General features: G+C 36.8%; 1 protein-coding gene across 4 annotated transcripts in view; it reads left to right on the forward strand.

Annotated features, from left to right (window-relative positions):
- CGNL1 (cingulin like 1) overlaps window positions 1–22,137 on the forward strand; it is a 59,002-nt gene extending 36,865 nt beyond the window's left edge. The window contains exons 10-19 of one of the 4 annotated variants that reach the window (XM_074549417.1): window positions 153–257; window positions 3,479–3,631; window positions 4,247–4,417; window positions 5,531–5,692; window positions 6,511–6,600; window positions 12,238–12,321; window positions 13,511–13,635; window positions 14,173–14,281; window positions 15,155–15,318; window positions 15,888–22,137. In XM_074549417.1, the coding sequence (XP_074405518.1) occupies window positions 153–257; window positions 3,479–3,631; window positions 4,247–4,417; window positions 5,531–5,692; window positions 6,511–6,600; window positions 12,238–12,321; window positions 13,511–13,635; window positions 14,173–14,281; window positions 15,155–15,318; window positions 15,888–16,029 (1,305 nt within the window). In that variant the 3' untranslated portion in view covers window positions 16,030–22,137. Of the gene's footprint in view, window positions 1–152; window positions 258–3,478; window positions 3,632–4,246; window positions 4,418–5,530; window positions 5,693–6,510; window positions 6,601–12,237; window positions 12,322–13,510; window positions 13,636–14,172; window positions 14,282–15,088; window positions 15,319–15,884 lie in introns of those variants that run through there. The other 3 variants (XM_074549416.1, XM_014267649.3, XM_074549418.1) reach the window with 3 other exon arrangements.
- The last annotated feature ends 962 nt before the right edge of the window (window positions 22,138–23,099 follow it).

The following is a 23,099-nucleotide window of genomic DNA, read 5'->3' on the forward strand; positions in this document are numbered from 1 at the left end:
GATTTTCCCATCAAAAAGCAGAGTAAAACCAAGTCACACCTTGGGACTGGGGAAATCAGTAACAGGCCAGAGTGAAAGGACTTTACAGCCTTTACTTGTCAGATTAAAGGCCTGGCCACTGTTTCTAATTGTATCAAATTGCATCATTGCAGGAAGAGAAGCAACAATTAGAAGAAGCTTTGAAACATGCTGAAAAGGAGGGAAAAGAATTGTTGGTGTTAAGAGCAGCTTTGGAAAGCCAGCTTAAAGATATGCAGGTAAGAACAAGAAGAATTTGGGTAATTTAAATTTTAAATTTTCTGTTTACCTGAGTCACTATTCCTTTCTGTAGAGTTACATCTCATTCTTTTTGAAGTAGACTTCGTTGTAAAGTTTAGGCCTCACTTCAGTGTTCAAATCTGGAATGAAACCATAGCATTCATCAAATTAAAATGGTTTCCTTGATGAAGTTTTTTTTCCCATTTCCATGGATCAAGCAAAATTTTGGGGAAATGAATTGCCAAATAAAAAAACTGCCTCAGGTTTCACAAATCTGTTATTTTCAATGATCATGCAACTCATGAAGGTATTTACATGTAAGAGAATAAAAAGCTGTACTTGAATATGAACAAAAATATTGTTAATGGACACATATCAGGACATTTGCTTCTCTATTTTTAGGAGCCTGTCTTATTTGCAAATGTTGTATGGAACTGGAATATTTAATCACAAAACCAGAGATGTTTTACATGTATCAATAGGATTTGCCGCCTCTTAAATTCTGAATGAAATCCTCTTTCCACCCTGCTCCTTAGTCCCCCCAGTGTCCAGGAAAGGTTATGCTTTCCCTCAGATTAGCCCAGAAATTAAACATGTGAGGAATGCATCTACTTCAAAGCAGTGGAGAGAGATGCTGGCAGTGTTGTGTATGAGTCAAGACTGGATGATTCAGATCACAAGAAAATTCACATCTATTTATTAATGAGAGGAATGTGTATAAATCTTGAAGCTGTTCTTATTTACCTCATATTTGGTGTCTGCAAAAGCTACAAACCTAATTTTTCTTCTCTGTGATTCACCTTTTACATAAACCAAATGATTGATTTCAAAAGTATCAGTTTAGAATTCTCTTAGTTTTGCTTCTAGAAGCTAAAGTTTCAAGGGATTCTATCAAAGAAGTCAAACTCAAAAGTGAGGTACATGTAAATTGCTAGAGCCACTGTTTAATATTGGATGGATGTTTTCCCCAGTTGTCTTCAATGTAAATTTTACATTTCTATTTTGAAAATCTTAAAATGAAACTTGTCTCTAAGTGGATTAAAAGCCCAGGAAAGACTGTGTTAACTAGCATGTTCTCATGGTTCATTAATTATGGTAAAAAATAAAAATAACGACAGAAATAAAATACTTCTATGTCTTTAAAATTTAATGTGCTTCAAGAATATAAGGTTTGAACAATATGGGTGAGTTTTGTTTTCACAAAATGATGTTTTGAAGCTGTTGTAACTTTATGAATAAGCGTTTCCTCTGAAGCTTTTGGTCAGGCTTGGTGTTTGGTTGTCTTAATGTTTATACTTTTTTCATTTCAAATCTGTGTACCTGCTCCCCTCACTGTTTCTCCTCGTTTGCTTGTCTGCATCACTGATAGATAATGTGCACAATCACTGTAGGGTGCATTGCTCATCACTGGCTTGCATTTAGCACACTCCCCTCAGAACTCCCTTCTGTCACAGTCTGACTTGGCCTTGCTGTGTAACATGGATCAATGCACCATACACACCTCCTGCATCTTGATTAGCTTTGGGGCAAGATGCTTGAAAAGTGTGGATTTTCTCTCTGTTTATGCATCCTTCAGGGCATTGTGCCAAATGAACTGCCTCCAAGCAGGGTCTCCAAATGAAAGAATTCCAGGGAAGGTGACAGGAGAGCCTGTCCTGACGTTTTATTCACAACTTATGTCTAAATTCTGGCACCCTAAATTTAATCCTTTTTCTGGTTCTGCACTCTTGTCCACCGGATATGAGCACTAACAGACCTCAGGATGTAATCAGTGGGCCTTTTGTTTAGAACAATTCAGCCTTTCTGTCTTTAGAGTTGTTCTAATGAATAATGTTGTGCAGTAGGTTGATTTGGCCTTGTGTTGCCATTGACAATTGAGACGACAAACTGGCACTGTAATAATGTGTATCCCAGTGGAAATGTAATTCCTGACTGGCCCATCTTGATTTTTTACATAACACAAATTACTTGTAATGGTGGTCTAGTATAAGAAAGACAATGACAATACCAATAGAACTGTAACAGTTACTGTAAACAGCCAAGTCTATTCCTCCTCTATTCTGGATTTCTAGTCAGGAAAGTTAAAGCTGGTATGCACTTAATTGTAACAGACAGTTTGCATTAGTGCTTTCATCTAAAATCATCCCCTATATTGAAATTTTGTTTATGGATGCAGAAGTGAGGAGTATTTCTGTAGCATTTTGTGTTGTGTTCTAACCTCTGCTTTAGGGTAGCCACCTCTGTGTAGGGCAGTGTTTCAGGAAATGAAATACATCTCAACATTTTTGTACCACTGAGAAGGGAAATGACCTAATTATTATGCCCTATAACCATAGCATACATGGTAGTGTGATATGTTAAAAACTAATAATTATACCAACATTATGGATGGCAGCATGAAGTAATCTGTGCTTTTTAAATGAAACAACAGAACATGGGATCCTTTCAATGGGTGGAAAACCAGGAAGTTTATCTTTTCATTGTGGTAGATAATGGTAGGCATCTAGAATTAGCATTGCAGAGCATTGTAAGTTGAAATACAGTCTTAATTTTCAGTTTTCAGCTGAGATGAATTATTGATTTTGTAAAGAGAACATTCAACTAGTATTGTTTGGAAAAAATAGAGAAATATCAGAATAATCATTTAGGTTAGTGTGAAAACAAATTACTCCTTTTCATTTCCCCCTTTTGTTCTCTTTTTGTATAATAACACTTTAGCTTCTTCACAAAGTAATTAATTGCCACTAAAGATTGGCTTTAAATTGGCAACTGACAGGCTGTTTGTCTGACTTGCAGTTACACTGTGACAGGCCAGCCAATTCCACTGAAAAGTGCTCCAGGATTTTTGTACATGAAGGGCACTGAAATTAGAGATTTTACTTAAATTGACCATTGAATTGTCCTATAGGGCATCCAGATTTCAAATACTGAAATTCAGTTTAGTACTGAACAGGCAGACACTGAGGAAACTGCAGCATTTGAATTGTTGATAGCAACATTCCCATGGCATCATGGTAAAGAAAAGAGGTATAAATGGACATTCAGTTGTTTCTAGCATGACATATCAGTGTTTGTCCTGTACTAGCTAGCAAAGTGTAAAACCTGAAAATTGTCTTAATTTTACGGCAGCTGCTGGTGTTACTGTGATAAGTAACATACCTTTAAGGCATTAGAAAAGATGGTCTACATTTCATTACATGTATTTTTTAATCTACTGCAGGAGAACATCCGTTGCATTTCACAGGAACGACAGCAGTTAAGTCAGCAATTAAAAGATGAAACTCAGCAGAAGGAGCAGTTAAAGCAGATAAAGAATGAAATGGAGAATGAAAGATTGCAACTGAACGAGACTGTTGAGAAGTTACAGGAGGAGGTATGAGTTCACGCCCAAGAGGCTGCAGGGATCTGAATATTTAACAGATAGAACTAAATGAACTGACAAATTACAAAGAATTATATATTTTTAAATGTGTAAAAGAAAGTAAAATGAAAAGTTTAGTTTTAGCTTCTTTAACCTAGAGGCTCTTACTAAAAGCTTTCAGGGCAGGAACAATGATGGGAACAGCACTATTACAAAATGGCATTGTAAACCAGTTCTGTACAAACCAGATCCCAGACCTGATACAGTACAGTGATATTTCAGAGTTTTACAGCTGATTCTCAAAATTTCTGCATCAGATTGATTGTGCTATGTGTGTGTAAACTGTGCAGCTCATACTGACATACTGAAGTGTGAGTGCAGTTCATTGTGTCACTCAGCTGGAAGAACTGCTGACAGACAAAAAGAGAATAGTCTTGCCACACATGCTATTAGAAATTAACTTTACTGTTTTGTGTTTTCCCACTTCTACATAGAAATTAATTTATTTGGGAAAGTTTGATAAATTTTCTGTTTGAATATACTGAGCTGAATACTGAAACTGGAGGAAAAAAACCATTTATTTTATTAAGCATAACAGAACCTTTTGTATATGTACTTTTTGACCAGATGTCTGAAATGGTGGAGATCTCAAGAACATCAACTCTGGAGCTTCAGAGCCAGCTTGATGAATACAAGGAGAAAAATCGCAGGGAATTTGTAGATCTGCAGAGGCAATTAAAGGAGAAAAACATTGAGGTAGAAAAATCACGCCTGATGAACATAAGAATGCAAGATGAGGTAATGACTCAAATTCAGTGAGAAATTCTCAGCTTTGACCTAGAATTCAGTGCAGATAGTTTTCACAATAATGAATGTTTGCTGTCATGCTTTTGTGTACTCTCATGTACATCATGAGAGGCTGATCTCAGTGTGCTTTTGGGTTTGATTTTCCATGGTGGTGCTCAGCCTGTTGTTTCTGCTGGGGTAATGGGGGTTCCTGTTAGGACAGATAAATGCAGTGTTTGTCAAATGAATGCACCTCAAGTGAAGTGACAAGGATTCCATTGATGATCTGCTGCTCTTTAATGCCCGCTTCTGAAGGCATTGAGAATTTACAAATATTTTTTATTAGGGAAAAAAATCCACCAGTTATTTAGGAAAAATGATCACCCATACAAACATACATTCTCCTCTTCTTTCATATGAGCCAAGGTGGAGCTTTAAATCACAAAGGTTTCTGTGCAACCAAGAATTAACTAGTCTTGAGTGTCTTCCTCATAGTATGTAAATTTTGTCATAAAGACAGTCCAGTCTTTTAAGAATCTGCATATACCTGCTCTCCAGGTGGAAAAATTATGAGAATACATTGGTCACAGATGTTTTCTCTGTATGGAATATTTTTGTAGTAGGATTTTTCCAGTTTAGAACTCTTATTTTGCCTTTGTTTTAAATTAAATTTAAAAGAACAACAATAGAAGAAAGAGTAGTTCCTGTATATTGTTGTGTCTTCCTTTTATATTTATTCCATTCAGGGATGGAGAGCCTTTGTAAAGGGATGAAGACTCATGATGAAAATTGAAAGTTAAAACAGTGATTTTGAGAAGATAGCTCTTGAACTGAATGAAGTTGTATGTAGATATCTACACTAATGCATAAATAAAATTTGTAAATGTATGTTTACACAGTGGTAGCACACTATGTTTACAGTTATGACATTATAGGTCATAATCCAAGTTTATTTTCTTGGTGCCATCTGGTGGATAAAACAAGAATTACTGTGAAAAGCCAGTAACTCAATGGAATTCCTGTCAAGCTTCCAGATCTGTGTGTTTGCAGCGAGTCCCCTTTGCTGCCATCCCTTGTTCAGAGCAAGCCCAGTCTTAGTGAATTCCCCTGATCTCATTGCTGCAGCTGCGTCTGATGGAAGAGAACCTGAGGGACCACCAGAGAGCCCAGGATGAGGCAGTAACAAAAACTCACTTACTGGAACAGACTGTGAAAAGCTTGGAGTATGAACTGGAAGCCAAAAACCACTTAAAAGATGATCGGGCAAGACAAATCAAACTAATGGAGGTAAAAGATATTAAGAGTTTGTTTCTTTTTTGAAGAGATAAAAATAATTTTGTTTCACATAGATTTTGCTTGGAAGGAATCTATATAGCTTCATGTTTTTGAAAATCATTGTAGTATTACTGCAGGAATGAATGTGGTGTATTTTAAAGGTAATTTGTTAGCATATCTGTTGTAACATGATATGTTCTAAATTAAAATTTTCTCTCATACTTTTAATTAACTTCTTTTTAATTAATTTTATCTAGTGCTTATCATACAGATTTGCATGATTTTTATTTCTAGGCCCATCATTCAGAACTTCAAAAGTATTTAAAGGTGTAAATTTTGTTTAGCCTTTGATATCAGTTCATTTCAGGAGTCTGAATAACATTGTGCCTCTAACTTTTTACTTGTTCATGACTGTTCAGTTCAGCTAGGCTGTCATTTGACTTTGATAAACAAACATCTCTATGTCATTGTACTCAGATAAAAAGAAATTTGTCTTCCAAATGTATAATGTAATGCAGACACTCAAAAATGTATAATGTAATGCAGACACTCAAAAAAACTCTCTAGAAACATTACAGAATTTATCTTATATTCTTGAAATTGTTGAGAGTGATTTAAAAAAAGGAAACAAAACACTTATTTTACTTCTGTCAAACAAATTCACTCTAAAGCCTTATCTACCTTTTGCTGTGTGTTTTAAGACACATTTCAGTTTTCAAGCTTAGTCTTTCAGACACTTTGGGTCCTTGCAGTTTAAAGAAGAATGCCCTGATAGCAATCTGAAGAGGATGGAAATCTGTGCTGAGGTTGCTTTTCTTTGTTCCACTTAGGACAAGTTGTCTCACCTGGAACTTGAGCTTGATGAAGAAAAGAATAATTCGGATTTGTTGTCTGAGAGGATCAGCAGGTGCAGAGAACAGGTACTTGAACAAGTTTTGCAGCTTTTGCTTAATGATTCTATGAAGAAGTGTTGTTAGGATCACAATCAATATTGATCAACTAAATAATAATTAGCAATATGATTTATATGCTACACTTGAGCAGAGCATATAAATCCAAAATCACCAAGGTTCACAAAAATGCTGAAATATGCTCCCTCCACATCATCACAAACCATTTTTCCTGTTATTCTAACTGGAAAACAGACACAGGATATATATAAAGACTGAAGACTAGTAAGCCTGTTGTGGAGTCTCTTATATTGAAAGATCACTATTTTAATCATACTGAAAAGTAATTCAGCATAATAGAATCTTAATTCCAAAGAAGGAAGAGGAGGAGCTTCAGAAAATTGTGGAATTACTTAGTGAAATCAGCTGAATCAAGAATGCTAGCCAGTTGCAACAGAGAGGAAGCTTTATTTTCATTACAAGTGTAAAAGCTGATTTACATATATCAAAGGCAAGACAACTGGAAAGTATTTTATACATAAAAACATCAGTCTTTTGTTCCAGAAATGTAATATAAATTGATGGACCAGAAAGAGGGGAAGAAGGATTTATTAATGAAGTTGTTTCTCATGGGGCAGAAAATGTAAAGATAAAGTAATACTTGCCAACCTAAGTGAGACCTATCACAGTAACTCAAAAAGGTTTTTGTCTGTATAAGTGGAAGGAAGACGTTGTGGAGACTGTAGGATGAGGCCTCAGTCAAGATAAAAAGTAATCCAGGTTTGCCCTGTCAAATAAAGGAACATTTTACCTCTGTCTTCAGTAAAGCCCATGAACGTGCAGGTGGGGGAAATTGGTGTGAGTTCATTGGAAATGAGACCATTGAGTTGCAAATTACCAAGTCTTAGGAGAAGTAGGAGTTCATTGGTTTGAGGACAGAGGCCTTAATAATGTTATTCAAGATTTCTGCAAAAACTGAAATAAGAAATTGTAGGTCCTATAACAAAGATTTATAATAAACTAGTAAAGTAGAATATAGGCCTAATTACTGCAAAAGTAGCCAGACATGCATGGCTGAGTGGTCAGGATCATGCAAATGTTGTAATAGTTCATGGAAAAAAATACAGTGATGTGGCTGTCTTGGAACATCATGGTCCAGATAATGTTCTTTGCCTTATTTTGGCTCTCTGGAAGATGTGAAACTGAGGCATAACTCCTTACAGCACATCTGCTGCTGTAACTCTACATGAAGTACTACAGCTCACAGTAATTCCTAAAAGCTCAGGGGACAATTACCATTGAGGTACCCACAATAATCTGTTCTGTTCTCATTTCTCTTTCTCCAGGAAAAAAAAACCAAAACCAAACAACTACTGACAGTCTTTTGAATAGCTGTAGCTTCAGAGGGAGAACAGAAAGTAAAATCTTAGTTTTGTGTTTTTTCAGTGAAATTGTGTGTTCCACTGAGACAGCTGGAGAGTTTAAAGGGAGGTGGAGCTCAGCTTTCTCTCACACATCCTTGAGGCACCAAGGCACCGTTACTTCTTTGTTTGAACTCGGGCTACTGAGACTCTATTTGATTGTAATAAAAACTTTCTGCTATTGTTCTGTTGATATTGTTCAGACTCAGAGCCAGTGGGTGAAATAGAATATGAAGGACCTGTAATAATGTGGGGTCATGCTGTTGTTAAATCAGGAAGTCTTTAATACTGCAGTCTGTGCCTGTGTTGTAAACCTGGGATGAAAGTGCTTTAGTCATAGCTGCCATGGAAGTTAATTTGCTAACTGAATGGAAACCTAAAATACAGTTTGGTGACTAAAATGTTACATAATGGGTAAAAGACATGTTTATTTTGAGGTCTGGAATTTCTCATTTCACACATGAGTTATAAAGGTTGCTTTGTTTTGATTTTATGCCAGAATGACTAAGTAGTCAAATTACTAAAGAGTATTTCAGGGTCTGCTAAGCATTTGTAATGACATGAGAAATTATAATGGATTTATTTTGGTAATATCTGTATTCCTCTACATTTTAAAAACTATTATTATAAATATATTATTTTAACATACTGATAATGAACTATAATACTGAAATTTCCAGTAAAAACAAATTTAAACAACTGGTTCTATTTTACATAAAGCTGAATGTTTGAATAAACATTGGCAAGAATAATAGTTCACATTTCACTTGCCATGAAATGTTATTCTTTCTTAATTTAAACACCCTTTTGAATCTGAATGGCTGTGTGACACACTGTTCTCATCTCCTTTTGCCTTGTTCTAAGAAGTACCACAACAGTGTGGAAACAGGAAAAAAAATGTTAGGGAAAAGTGGGTCAAATCCTATTAGTTTTTAAATGCTAATGTATTAGTAAATCTAGAAAGACCAAAATGCTCAAACCACACTAACACAGACACAAATAGAAAGCTAGAGCACTCAGCTGCTCTTTGAGTCTAAAAAGGCCTCTGGGCAGGGGCAGGCATGGGGAACAGGGACAACCAAAATTACATTTTAATAAGTGATGTTTTTCTATGAACAAGTGAAATGAAGTATCTCTTGCCATATTGACTTCACAAACATAATTGAAAAATCCTCATGATACCCTCAATAATTCTTGTGTTCTGTGACAATGCAAGCAAGAGTCTATTGACCTTAGAGTTGTTTCCAGTAAGTGTGCAGAATGGACTTGTTAGTTTTCATGACAATTTTAGAATAAATAGATAGGGATAAAATTACACTGAGCTGTATAATCTGCTTCCTTTTAGTAAAGTGTTCCCTGTGGAGAGCTGCTCTTTAGTTGGCACTGGCTGTGGGTAGCAAAGAAATTAAAATCTGCATATAAAGGTTGTTTTTCAATTTTGAAGCATCAAAGGGATTTTTTTAGCTTTAACTTTCTTCTTGATTAATCACTGGGTTTTTTGGTCACATACTTGGAAATTGTATAAGGTATCTATTATATACATATATATGTATTACACACACTACTTGGGAATTAATAGGAAACATTGGCTGTAAACCTGTGAGATGATAAACAATACTGATGGCATCTGCATTATTATTAGAAATCAAATTACTTTCACTATCATGAATTCAACAGCTGCTTTTAATCCTAAAGATGGCACAAAATGATAAAGCTCTGTAAAATCTGATACAATTGCTTTTTTCTTGTTAGCATTCTTCAAATCCAGCTGTGATAAGTGTTGCCTTAAGCTGCAGAAATAGTTTATTCTTTTAACACAGTTATGAGATATTAGCCATAGGAAGGGCAGAACATGGAACATGGAGTCCCACATGGTACATACACAGAGCATGGCCACAAAACTGGTGTAAATCTCACTGCTGTGAAATAAGTGGAATTCAAGCACATTTTGTCACACAACTCTTTTTCTCCTTTGTGCATGTTAATTACATGTTTTAAAACTGTTTAACTGTTGAAAAACAGAAGAACAAAACAGTTTATATCTCCTCCAGCAAAAATTCTATCTGCTGCCCTTTTCTTTTAACAAGCTCCTGTAGATATTTGTATGTAACTCACTGATCCTAATCAGACCTGGATCTTTTTCTCTCCCCCACTACCTTTCTGTGAGGTTGCTTTTACCAAGAGTTGTCCAACAACTGTAGCAGTCATCTTGGAAATATAATAATTGTCCTCTAAATAATTCCTTAGTTTGAATCTTGGGAAGGCTGCACAAATTTGTTACAGCCTCTGAGCACAGTAAGAGCACAGTGGAACCTCAGAGTGGTCCATTAAGCAAGTTCCTACATAAAACAAAACCCCTTTCTTCAGTTAACAGCTACATTTTTAATTAGTCCTTCATTTTACCACAAATTTAGCTGTTTTTTTTCCTGTGTCTGTCTTGCTAAAGCAATTACAGCAGAATAAATTCTATGTAATCCCTCACATTATAACTTTTTTCATATATTTCACTAATAAATACAGCTATTATACACATGTGATTCTAATTTGTGTCTATAAAGTAATACTTTACTAGATAATGTTTTACTATATAACATATAAAACATTGTTATTATTAGGCTTCCATGTGACAATGAGAGCTTTTAAGAAATCACCCAGCTGTTGAGAACACAGCCACGTGCTGCCATTGGTGTTCTAGGAGCTGTTATGACCTCAGTTTTCAGGAATGCCTTCTACTACTCTGTCCCCATCCTGTGACATAACATATGCAATTGCATGTGCTGATGCCATTATTTGTATTCATATATCAATTTACAAGCTCCAGAAAAAGTGCAAATTACTTCCTTTAACCATGATTAACTAAAAATGTATCTTTTAATATTATGTTGTGGTTAAAAAAATAAGGCCTAGGGCAAATTTTCATCTGCTGTACTTGTTTAACCTTCACATTCTTAACATTGCTTTTGGATTTTTTTATGCAAGAATTCCCAATCACATTTGAAAGTCCTTTACTGAGATAAATCTGTAACTGAGGGTTGCTTAACTGGGAAGGTGTGTTCATGCAAGTTCATGTGTAACTGATGCAAAGCAGGGAAGAGTGCTGTGGCCACTGAAATCTTTATCAGTCTTTTTTTTGCAGGGCCAGTAACTGATACAGATATTCACTGTGTTCCCCAGATGATATCTATCATAAAATGCCCTGTACAGTGTAAACCACAAACGCTGTGGTAGCATTTGCTGTGCCTGTAAAAGTATCTTTAGAGATTTGCAGGGAGTCTCAGAAAGACTGGAAGCAAGATAAGTATTTCCAAAGCCACACAAACTTTGTTCTTCAGCACCAAAGCTTCAGTAGCAGCTCTTAGGTAGTTTGGAGTTTTTCTCTGAGCTCAATTTTTTTTTCCAATCAAATCCAATAGTGAGGTAAAACAAACTAATTGTGCATTCTTATCCTGAGTCTGTATTGATTAGGTAGCTTTTTAACATCTTTACACATGGAGAATATATCTTCCTTGTGGTTATTGAATATGGAGCAGAAATATTAACAGAAACTGTAGAAAAAGTCGTCTTTCAACAAAACAAGCAAAACCCAACCCCTTTCCAAATCTAGAAGTTGGTGCCCCTCCAGTACAAGAGACATGACATTGACTGAAGGAGGGGAGCAATGTTTGTATCCATCATCCAGCAGAGTATTGAAGAAGAGATTTTACTACTCCCACACATACAGAAAACTGCAATTCTCTGTGGAGTGTTTCACTGAGTTCTGGGCACTTGTGTGCAGGCACCAGGTTCTGTTTAATAAAGTGAAACTTTACTTAGACAAGTCAGCAGCTTAATGTAAGGTACCATTTCAGAGGTTCAGACTTAGGTATGAAGAAAACAACTGGAAAAGATGTTTGAAGAGGGATGTGATGTTCCAGACCTCAGTCCTGCCAAGTGATGTGTCTTTTATAGAACAGCTTAGAATTGAGTTCCTTGCTAGAGAAGATACATGGTAAACATCAACAATATCCAATGTGGGTGAGAAATGCCTAGAATGAGTACTGGAAATAACATGGACTTCTTGAAGCAGCAAGTTTTGTCCAAGATTGTAGCTGTAAAGCTCATCTGAAATCATGTATATGTCTTGAGTTATGAGAAAGAACACACTGCTTATTGCATAGGTATATGTAGTTTATATATACACATACACATACAGATAAATATAATTTAAGTCTCTTATTAAAAAAATTCTGTCTTCTTTCTCTAATAGATTGAACAAATGAGGACAGAGCTACTTCAGGAGAGAGCTATAAAGCAAGACTTGGAGTGTGACAAAATTTCCTTGGAAAGACAGGTAATTATGTCTGGTTGTAAATAACCACTTTCAGAGGAGCTGTTCTGCCAAGGCTGAACAGCCCTTCAGGAACGCTGCTGAAGATATCATTTAAAGTAATTGGGATTTTAGTTGAGTGTTTTCTTCTGTAGTAGTAAACAATTCTTCTGCAGCTCAGTGGTCTTTGAAAGCAAGGTTACTTATCATAGCCCTTAGGTGAGATCCAGAGGAAAGATATCTCAACAAGCCATAGTATTATTTAAAAACTCAAGGACATAAAACAGATTGTAATGGGAATTTAGAGAGCATGCTAGTACAACACACCTAATTAGGTGCCTTCCATTATGTGACACTGATCTCATCTTAATTGTTTGAGAAAAAAGAATGCCACCTACTGGTATATACTATGTACATTCTTATACTTTAGTTCTGATCTTCCTGTCATAGTCCTTTTTTCTGTGTTTGAGACCTGAGATCATGTTTTGAATTTTTGTAACAAAGAGCTTTATTTTTCTGGTTATCATGTAACTTTTTAATTGTTGTGGTTTTTATTTTTTCTGTCAATTCTTTGACTAGGTCCCCATTGAAAACCTATATTACCTAGCCTCAGAAAAATTTAAATATAAATCTTAGCCAAAAGTCTCCTTTTACAAATCTTTTTTGAGCTATTTTTGTAGTAGGAATATCATTGGAGAGTTAAGAAAGTCAGGGGGAAGAGAAATATTCCAGGTGCCCTGGCTTTCCACAGAAAGTAGAGGGAGACCCCAGTAATAGCTTTGATAAAGTAAAGCGGTATTGGATGTAAATAATTCCCTTGTCTACTTGTTCTAGCCATACACCAGTGATTTATAGGGCAAGAACACAGAATTTTACAAAAGAATTTGGTGTAGCATAAAAAAAAAAAAGCATTTGAAAAAAAATTGGCACATTAGAAAGTACTGCTGGAAGGGGCCTGCAACCACCTGAGGTTTAAGCGTCCATTTAATCCTAAAACTTGAACTGAAGCTGCACACTAAATTCTTTTCAATAAGCCAAAGCAGAAAATTTGTTTGTAGTAAACTGGAAAATTTCAATAACTTTCCATGATCACTGAATACCATACTGCTCACTGTACATACTGACACATTTTTCTGGAGACGTGACTTTGGTGTTAAGGTGATATTTGTCAGTCTCAGTAGGAGTGTATTAACCAGGTGTGTTCCAACCCCAGAACAAGGAGCTGAAGAGCCGAATCCTTCACCTGGAGGGCTCTTACCGATCCAGCAAGGAGGGACTCGTGGCTCAGATGGAGGCAAGGATCACAGAGCTGGAAGAACGACTGGCAAATGAGGAGAGGTAAAACCAGTAATGTTAAGATCAAAACATGCATATTTATGCTTGTTATTATGGCCTTTTGCTAATATTAAATCTCTATTACAATTAACCTGTTTTGGTTTCACCAAATTAAAATGGTTACTGTTTCATAAAAGTATTCCAAATTTTCTTTTTTATTGCAAGCCCAGTAGTTTGTCTTAAAATTTAAAACTGGGCACATGGTTCCATAGCTCCTTATTTTATAAAAGTCTAATATCAGGAGCAGGTTTAGAAATATTAACTGTACTGTAACATCCATTTTCATGTTCACTATGTTTAATCTTGGGGGAGTATACTTTTGTTGCTAAATGTTGCTATGGTGTCAGAAGAAATTCTCCTTAGTAATTTCTGCTTATGAACCAATTTCCCAATATGTTGCATGAAATCAGTAAATCCAAGCAGGGAGCCTAAGTATTTGTTTAATTCTTATAAGATTGTTAAAGAATTAAATTATCAGGATTGGTAGCATTTCAGTTCCTTTTTCACAAACCTCTTTTCTTGGTTTTGGTTCTTTACTAGGGATAGAGTCAATTTCCAGCTAAGCAACCGCAGACTTGAGAGAAAAGTGAAGGAGTTAATGTTGCAAGTGGATGATGAACATCTGTCATTGACTGATCAGAAGGACCAGGTAGGAGGAAAGACTAATATGCAAATATCTGATATCAATCCTACTATCCTAAACCGTCATGTATAAAAGATACAAGACAAATAGGGGTAGATTCTGATTACTCTGTTTATGAACTCCCATTTAGTGATATTTGCAGCTGTCATTGCATCATGTGCTTTTGTCTAGTACTAAATTGTTACTAATTTAAAAAATTATTAAAAGAAAGTTACAGAAGCAATGCTAATTTAAGAAATAAAGCAAATAACAGACAGTTATTGATCCTGTAAATATACCAACAAGTAATCTGTTTTGCCACCATAAAATTTTGTTTAAAGAAAAAACCTGTTTACTGTTAAATATGGGCTGTAAGTCTAAGCACACACTGATGTTCCAACAGCAATGGGCTCTACCATTACTGTGCTCTTTGTGGATTCAAACATGGTTTGTTTCAGCACCTGAGCCAACAGTTAATATTCTGCCTCAAGAATGAACAGTGTGTTTCAAATTGCAAACATCCATTACAGAAATGATCTTTAACAATCCTCTGGGTTTTTGGAATGTATTTTATAGTATCTGGCTGTTAAAGTTGCTTAACTTAGACACACTTATAACTCTACTCTGTTGTAATTGATAACCAGTTCTTGCTATCACATAATACCGTCTCACTCTACCAAAGCTCTTTTTGCTTGCTGCTGGTTTTTCTCTGTAAAAAAAAAGTATCACAATATTTTTTCTTAAAGTCTAATGCTGACTTTCAAATATTTCTGAAGCAGAGGATTACAGTGTCACTACACTGGCAAAGTTTTGTCTTTATTCTCCCTCTCATAGATGCTGGAAGAATAAAATTCCTTTGTTAAAATAGTCCTCTAATCAGATGACATGTAAATATTGCAGCTGAGTTTGCGTTTGAAAGCAATGAAACGTCAAGTTGAAGAAGCTGAAGAAGAAATAGACAGACTGGAAAATGCTAAAAAGAAACTTCAGAGAGAACTTGAAGAGCAACTAGACATAAATGAACAATTGCAAGGACAGCTTAACACTGCAAAAAAAGAATTAAGGTAGGATGAGTTGTCAGACCTTGCAGTTCTGTATCACACCACTTCTCACACGTTTGACCACTTGCTGCTGTAGTCCATAAACTGAGGGCTTCCTCTGCAAGTTTGGCATCAGCACACAGTTTGACACAGACCTGTGAAACTCTCCAGGTGTCCCAGCCTTCTTTCCAAGATCTCCCTAATGAATACAGTCATTGAGGCAGGGAATGTAAAATGGAAAAAATGGTGGGACTTGACACTCTTACCATTTGTAGCCGTAAAAATTTCCCTAATGGCTGAGAGGTACAGTCATCCTGTGTGAGTCTTCCTTGGCCATCTGTGAACATCCCAATGTGCAAAGTTTACAGTTTCCTCTCTCTGCCACTTTACTTAGAGGTGCTTGAAAATGTGATTGCTTGATCTTGTGCATGTTTGCTTCATGTAAGATGTGGCCTATGATAACCCCTGCTGCAGCACTTTGACATCCTTCAAAAATGTAACTCCTGCCTGTCAATGTTGAAAGCTTTCTCTTTAGTGTTCTGTGTGTAGATGTGGTGTTTTAATAGCAAATATGTGTATTTTTGTTTTAGTAGACTGAAGAAGTCACCAAGTAAAGTGTTGGCTGATTCTGATGATGATGACGACGATGATGATGATTTCAGCACGGATGGTGATAGTCTCTGTGAAGTACCTTCAGGAAATAATTTTTCAAAAGATGAGGACACAAAAATCTAAATAAGTATGGATGCAATTCCTTGAAAGTACTGGAAGAATAACATAAGTTATCAAGAAACTGGATATTCTAGAAGCCAAATGACGTAAAGGGATTTAAGAGTTGGGAATATAATGTTTCCATTTATATTGTGCCATTTTCTTATTTAGAGCTCCACTGTTCATTATAGAAAACAGGATTGCATTATAAAACACCTATAAAACTATATATATGTATAAACTGCTACTGAAAATATGGGAATAATATTTCACATTGGAAATGGGATTTTGCTAAAATTCTGTTCAAGTAAAAAGCCATCTGATATTAATTCAAAATTAGTTTTTAGTTATTAAAAGCTTTTCCCTAAAATTAAGGAAACTATGGAAGATTATTTAATAATTGTAAGTAATGAGAAATTATGTATAAAATGTAATATTTTAAATTTAATCTTTTTATTGACTACTTTAGTACTATTTTGTAAAGTTTCAAATATTATATAAATCCGTTTGATATGTAAAATCTTTAAGTTTATATTGAATGCTATGTTGGGGTTTTCACTAAGAGGAAAACAAATGAAAATGAATACATTTCATGCACTACAGAGCAGATTGATAGTTCCTGGGCCAGGAAGGACATTTAAACACCAGTGTAAGTTTTATTGTATGTGTTCTGTATATTAGAGGTCAGATGTTAATCCTGCCTGTTGGCTTTAAAAGGACCATCACATCTGCATGATGAGAGAGGCTTGGCTTCAACTTCCATGTCAACCTCATTTGGGAAGCTTTCTGTTCTCCATAGGGAAGGGTGAGAATGATGCCACTCATTTCTTGGTATCTTCCATTTCCTGAAAGGAATTCAGTTCTGCCAGAGGCAGAATGTTATAGGCCTGCTGATTTGAAGACATTGGAACAGTCTTATCTTGCAAGTTTCTAAAGAGTCCCACTTGTTCCAGTAAAATTACTTGTGGTCTTTGACTTAAGTACATGATTAAATCTGTTAATTGATATGAAAATTTTATGCTGCTGGCAAGAAATTGCACCAAGGAAGCAGAAAGCATGTAATGTGATTTTTCTTTCTAAGTTCTTGACCATCTACTAGTGATATATTGCAGTGCATGGTCATATCTGCAGAAATATTGGTATTTCATTTTACAGAAGTATCTGTATTTTGGGTTTTCCATCTATTCAACAAATTTTGTGGGAAATTTAAAAGAAAAAGCATTGAAGATTTTATTTTAAAAACATTTTCTATTTTGTTGCTAAAAATATTTTTTGCTATTTGTATTACACCGGACTGGTTTTGCTCCTCTGCAAATCTAGACTTCTAAGGAAAGGGCATTACTACAAAATTTTGTTAATAAACCATAGTTAGGTCCTGTCTATTTATCAGTATTTGTCTGCAGTTACAGGTTAGCGAGCACTTGTTCATTGATTTGATCAAGTAATCATGGAATTGTAAAAAATACTTTGAACTGAAGTTGCTGGGAGCTTCCATTATTCCCACAAAGGAATCTGCTGCAGAGAACAAATTGAACAGCTCTGCCAGTGAGGCTGGCAGATGTGGTTAAAGCAAAACTCTTGACAATGGCAGTGTCCATTTTCATACAGTTACATGAAATGAAACTCCTGCCTGCGAGGTCAGAAATACATTCCTGCTTAACAGATCACACACTCTTTGCCATGGAATTCCCTTCAACTTGCTTTTGTTCATTTGAGTTGGACAGGAAATAATTGGAATGGCAAAGTTGTCTCTGAATCTCGTATCTTTTCCAGTAGCATGCACATGGAATATTTTGCAGTATTGGCATTACTGTTTTGACATCACAGGAACAGCCTTTCATCCAAGAAGGTCTGTACTGACAATCATCACAGAAACTGCTGTGATTTATTTGTTGTTTCATTTGCGTGGTTATGTAGACTTAACTTCAAGCAACTGATTCCAATCCCCAGTACTCTATCCTATAATTTTCATAGATGACTTATTTCAAACCACTGGAAAAAAATCACTTAATATTGCATCTACCTCCAGTTACACTAAACTGTAAAAGAAAAATTCACTTAAAATAAACAGTCAGTGCTCTCAGTTCTACTTTGTGCATTTACCTTGATATGATAATTGAATTTCAAATAGAAGGCATGTTTAAAACATCACAAGAAAATAATTATCTGGGAAATATTGATGCTGTAAACAAATTTCTGCATTTTTTCTCTCTGGATAGCTACTTTCTTTGTAACTTGTAAAGCAGGTGGCAGGTGTAGCATCTAGAAGACTCCTCATGTGATCTTAGAAGGAGGAAGACAATATTGTTGCAGCAATTCTTCTTAGTAAACCTCTTCTTTTTCAGGAAAAGAACTTGTCTTTAGTTTCTTCACTTGGACTTGCCAGTGGCTTTTCCTCTTTAGAGTTCTCAAATAATATGACTAAAAGTCTTAAGACACTGAAAAGGATATTTCAGTTCATTCACCAAGCAGTTGGTAGCTCTGTTTCTCGATACTTGTTAACTATGGTGATGGTAAAATCATCTTCATTGCCACAAACAAAATTTATAGTAACTTACAGTCATCTTATTTGTTCACTTCACCTCCTGTTTGCTCTCATCAAAGCCCATGTTCAAAGTTTAGTTTAGAAAAATTTTCCTGGTTTTTTTTTTTCATGTAATCTATTTTTAAAATTCATTTCAGCAGAAGCTCTTGACCCATAAAAGGAAGCAAGAGGGGGGTATGTGTAAAGAAATATGGTTAAAAGACATTTAGTGCCTAGAAGTTTGTATAAACATCAGAGTTGTAGTGTATTATGGAGACATGGCTGGAATTTTGAGCTGTACAGACCTTCAGTTTTCTTCCACAGTACTTCAGTATCTCTTAAACAAACAGACCTGAGCTAAATGATGTTTTCTATGTCGTCTAAACTGATGACATTTATAGTGGATGCTTGTCTCTCAGTGTAAGTAATCTACAGTGAACAGTGAACTTTTGGTCCTTTCTGGGATTAATGGCCTTGGTTTTCTGAGTCTGTTATGGTAGATAGGAGAAGACAAATTACTTCTACAAGAGGTTTCTTTCTGTTTTAAATCAGCAGCATTTGGCAAGTGCTCCAGTCTTTACATGGCAGCTTCTGTACAGTGCAAAATATGTAAATGTTAAGCAAGTGAAGAAAATCCTCCTGTCTTCCATAGACTCCTAACTTACTAAGTAAAGAAATTAAAGATACTCATCACAATAATGCATTTTAATGCCATTGAGTTTGGAAGGCATCCCTTTTCATAAAAGCATTAAGATCTTTCAGACATAATATCTCTTGTTAGTGCCTGAAGAAGTAAAAAGGAGAAGTTGCCATCTTGCTGTCCCCTGTACCTGTTTCCCTTCACTGCACTTTATTTAAGGAAACTCCTGTACCATGCAAATACTTTAGTTCATCACTGTGCTTTTTACTGTTCAATCACCAGGCACGTTTCCCCCCACAATTCTGTGTGATGAGACTGTAACTTGTTGATTAATCTGTGTATTTCTCTGATTTATCCTCTTTCTTCTGAACTTAATTCTTCCCTTTTCCTGATTAAATAATCTGTTCTGATTTATAAATTATTTTCTAAACTGTTTCAGAAGCCATGTGTTTTCCTAATTTTTACAGACCAGCTGTGTGCTTTGCTGAGTGAGCTACATAGTGCAATAGCTTCAGCTTTTAAGCCTTTTCTGGATCACACAGCATATTTTAGTAATTAAATGTTGATTCTTTTCGCTTACTGGAGCTTCCTATCCTGTGAGTAGAGCGACACATTTCAGCTGCTTAATTTCTACCAACTGTACTTCTCAAGTAACATTGCAAAATGTTCAAAGACTTTGCTGAAAGAGCAACATTCTTTAGAAATTGCCAGGGTTTCTTACACATTTAATTTCCTTTTTTGCATAAGGTTCTGACTAGGTCACATGTTTAACCCCCTGACCCTACTGTGTTATACTGAGGGAAATTTCATTGGCATCTCAAAATTTACTCAGGAGCACTGGGCTATTAAGAAAAAGGTGTAGAATTAATAGATATTTTTGTATTACAGGTTTTTCTTTTAATATGTAAGAAAGGAAAGACTTAAGAAGAAGGGGAGTGAAGTTCAGCAGACAAGGCCAAGTGCTGTAGTCAGTTTGCCTCACCTACCTCAGCAGCAGCATGACAACCCTTTAATGGTTGGTACCAGGGAGTTCAGTAGAAACTGTTTTATGTAAGCTGGAACATTTGATCTTTTTTCCATTTCTAATAACAATTTACTGCTTTATTTAGATCCTGAAGCTTCATGCCATTAGCAGAAAAACAGGCAATAAAAAAACATATTTAAATTCAGAGCACAGGTGGAGGATGAGAGCTTAAGCTCTCCAAGTTGTCAGTAGGAAAGCTGTAGGAACACTTCTGTGTGAGTGCAGAGGAGGAACTCACTGCAGGTAACTCCATTACAGGTAACCTGAGTTTTGCTTTGCCTTCTGTGTACTTCTGTTTTAGAGCAGAATGGGCTTTCTGAACAGTGCTTCATGTGTTAGGTTACCAAGCTATTTTCACTAGTTTCAAGTACTCCTTTCATCTTGGTTGTATGCAGGCTGGCTAGGATGGACCCTACCAAAAGGCATAATGGGAAGTAAGAAAAAAAACCACAGCAGGAAAGATTCAACTCAGGATCCAGTTCTGATTAATTTGATTTTGACCGTCCCTTCACTCTTAAGGATCCTGGCACACATCTGAGATTGAATGTCTGGCTCTGCAGTAACCAGCAGGCTCTGTGGAGTATCTTTTTTGCAGAACAACAGCCTTAAGTATAGATTTCCTTGCTTTATGGGGAGTTTCAAATCTGGTTTTCTTCAAACAAGAAAATGGTTTATTGTGAAACAGGTAGAATGGCTATGAAAAGTGGAAAGGAAGAAATAATAAAGTGAGTCCAATAAAACTATGTAAAAGCAGTAAAATCAGCCAACTAAAGAAAGGAAACTTCCTGAATTAGGCTGTGTGTACTTTAAACACAGCCCACTGTGCCTTGCTATTTCAGGACATATTGTGTATGGTATCCAGCTATTTTAGAGATAAGATCAAATTTGTAATTTAGATCAGAATGTCCCTCCCAAGTGTGAACTTGTGAAGCATTACTGAGTCACAGTGGAAAACTATGGTCTGTGAGGATATAATAGACCAACTCAAAATGCTCTCAAACGTGGAAATTCAGTTTTCTAAATGAAACAGGTTCTGTTTGGAGACCCTGCTGGGCCAGCTGCCCACAACACAGCAGCCCCATAAAGGTGCAGGTAAGTGTGTCAGGACTGCCAGACTGTGCTGCTATGCTTTCTAACACAGTACCTGGCTGATGGTCTCTCTTACCCTTCCCAGTTGTGGTTCTTCATCAGTGACAAGTGCAGCCTCTGCTGGAAGACCCAATGTGTGGCTTAGATGGATCAGGCCAGAGAGGATGTGAAGAGAGCTTACCACCAGATGTCTGGGAAAATGAGTTAACCTTTCCTTATTCACAGCAATGAATAAGGTAATGTTCCCAGGTGCTGACAGAAAGGTGTGGCTGTTTGATGGGCGGCTGTTGGGACATTCTGCATTTTTTGGCAAGTTTAGAGTTTTGGGATATTTTGGTCAGAGGATAGAAAAGGAAAAAACAGCCCAAAATACACCCCTGTCCTGGATGTACTCTCCAGGTGCCTGCTGGTTCTTCTCCTCCTTGTGGGTGAAATCTGTATGCCTGGGATTTTATTTGACTTCACTCTTTGCTGACCATGTCCACAAGCACAGTGGGAGGCAGGCAGTGCCTGCAGTCTGCTGTGGTGACATTGCCAGGGTGGTAGCACAGGAAATGTTAGGATGCACTGTGGCCATGACATTAAACACCTGTCCTTCAGCTTTATTTGAGCAAAATAAGGAGCTTTCTTTACTTGTGCAGTAGCTGCTTACCTTGCCTCTTGGTGAGTGTTTGTATTCACCTGGTGGCTCTTACTGTAAAGCCTCACAATGCTTTTCCAGGGAATGCAGGTGCTTATGGCTCAAAGCTGGATTACCCAAGCCTCAGGAGGCTGTGACTAAACTGCAGCACCCATCCATGTCATTAGCAGCTGCAGCTGAAGGCCAGTGCAGGTGGAGGGAGGAAACTGGATACCGGGAAGCTCAGTTGGTTCTGCAGTCAGCTCAGCTCTGTTCTGTGGGGTGTCAGCACCAGTGCACAGGGCAATTCCTGCATTGAATAGGTCTTCACTCTGAGTGACTATATAGTCCTGCACTTCCTATACCTGCAGAGGCTGGAGCACTAGATATCATGTAATTGAGCTTTTATTCCACAAACTTTTGTAAAGTCTAGTCATTTTAGCTTTTCTTTTCAAGAATATTAAATTATCAACCAAGCACAGAGGAACTGTGCCTCTTACCACAGTTGTGAGTGTGCCCAGCTGCCAGCTGTGAGCCCTGGGAGGATGCTCTGAGGATGAGCTGAGTGGAGATAGAGTCAGATACAAGCAACACGTTTTAACTTTGACTGGCACTTTATCTTGTCAGTGCAATTTTTCTTACCACCGTTGCCATTTTTACGAATTAGAAGTAATGTAGAGGAAAAATGGGATATTAACACCCAGTTAACTTTGCTGCTCCTCTGAAACGATTCTGTGCTTAGCAGAGCTTGGAATTTCTGGCTCTTGAGAAAAAAAAATACTGTTTTTCGACGTAAGACGTTTGGAAATCTTAAACTGGGAACTGCAGTGGGGTCTCGGCTGAGCTCCAGCAGGGCGGGCAGAAGGCGCGGGGAGCGCGGCCCGCAGGGGGCAGCAGAGCGGGGCGGCTGCGGCCCCTCGGCCCTGAGCGTCTTCGGCGCCTCCTCCGCGGAAATCAATTCTCTGCTGAAATCCGAGACAGAACTGCCAGGTTTCCCTTCGGGAAGTAGTCTGTTCAGAAAGTGCCATGCTGCTCGACAAAAATCCTTTTCAGTGTAGAACCATAGTCAAAGTAGCATTCAAGGTGTTAAGGTAAATGAAGTGACTGATGTGAGAAGGAGGATGGTGCTTTCCTATCAAAATGTTGGTGCTGTAAGTACTCAGATACTATTGTAAAACTCTGTAAGAAGACAGAAAAT

Source organism: Zonotrichia albicollis, chromosome 11, assembly GCF_047830755.1.
Source record: "Zonotrichia albicollis isolate bZonAlb1 chromosome 11, bZonAlb1.hap1, whole genome shotgun sequence".
Taxonomy (NCBI): Eukaryota; Metazoa; Chordata; class Aves; order Passeriformes; family Passerellidae; genus Zonotrichia; species Zonotrichia albicollis.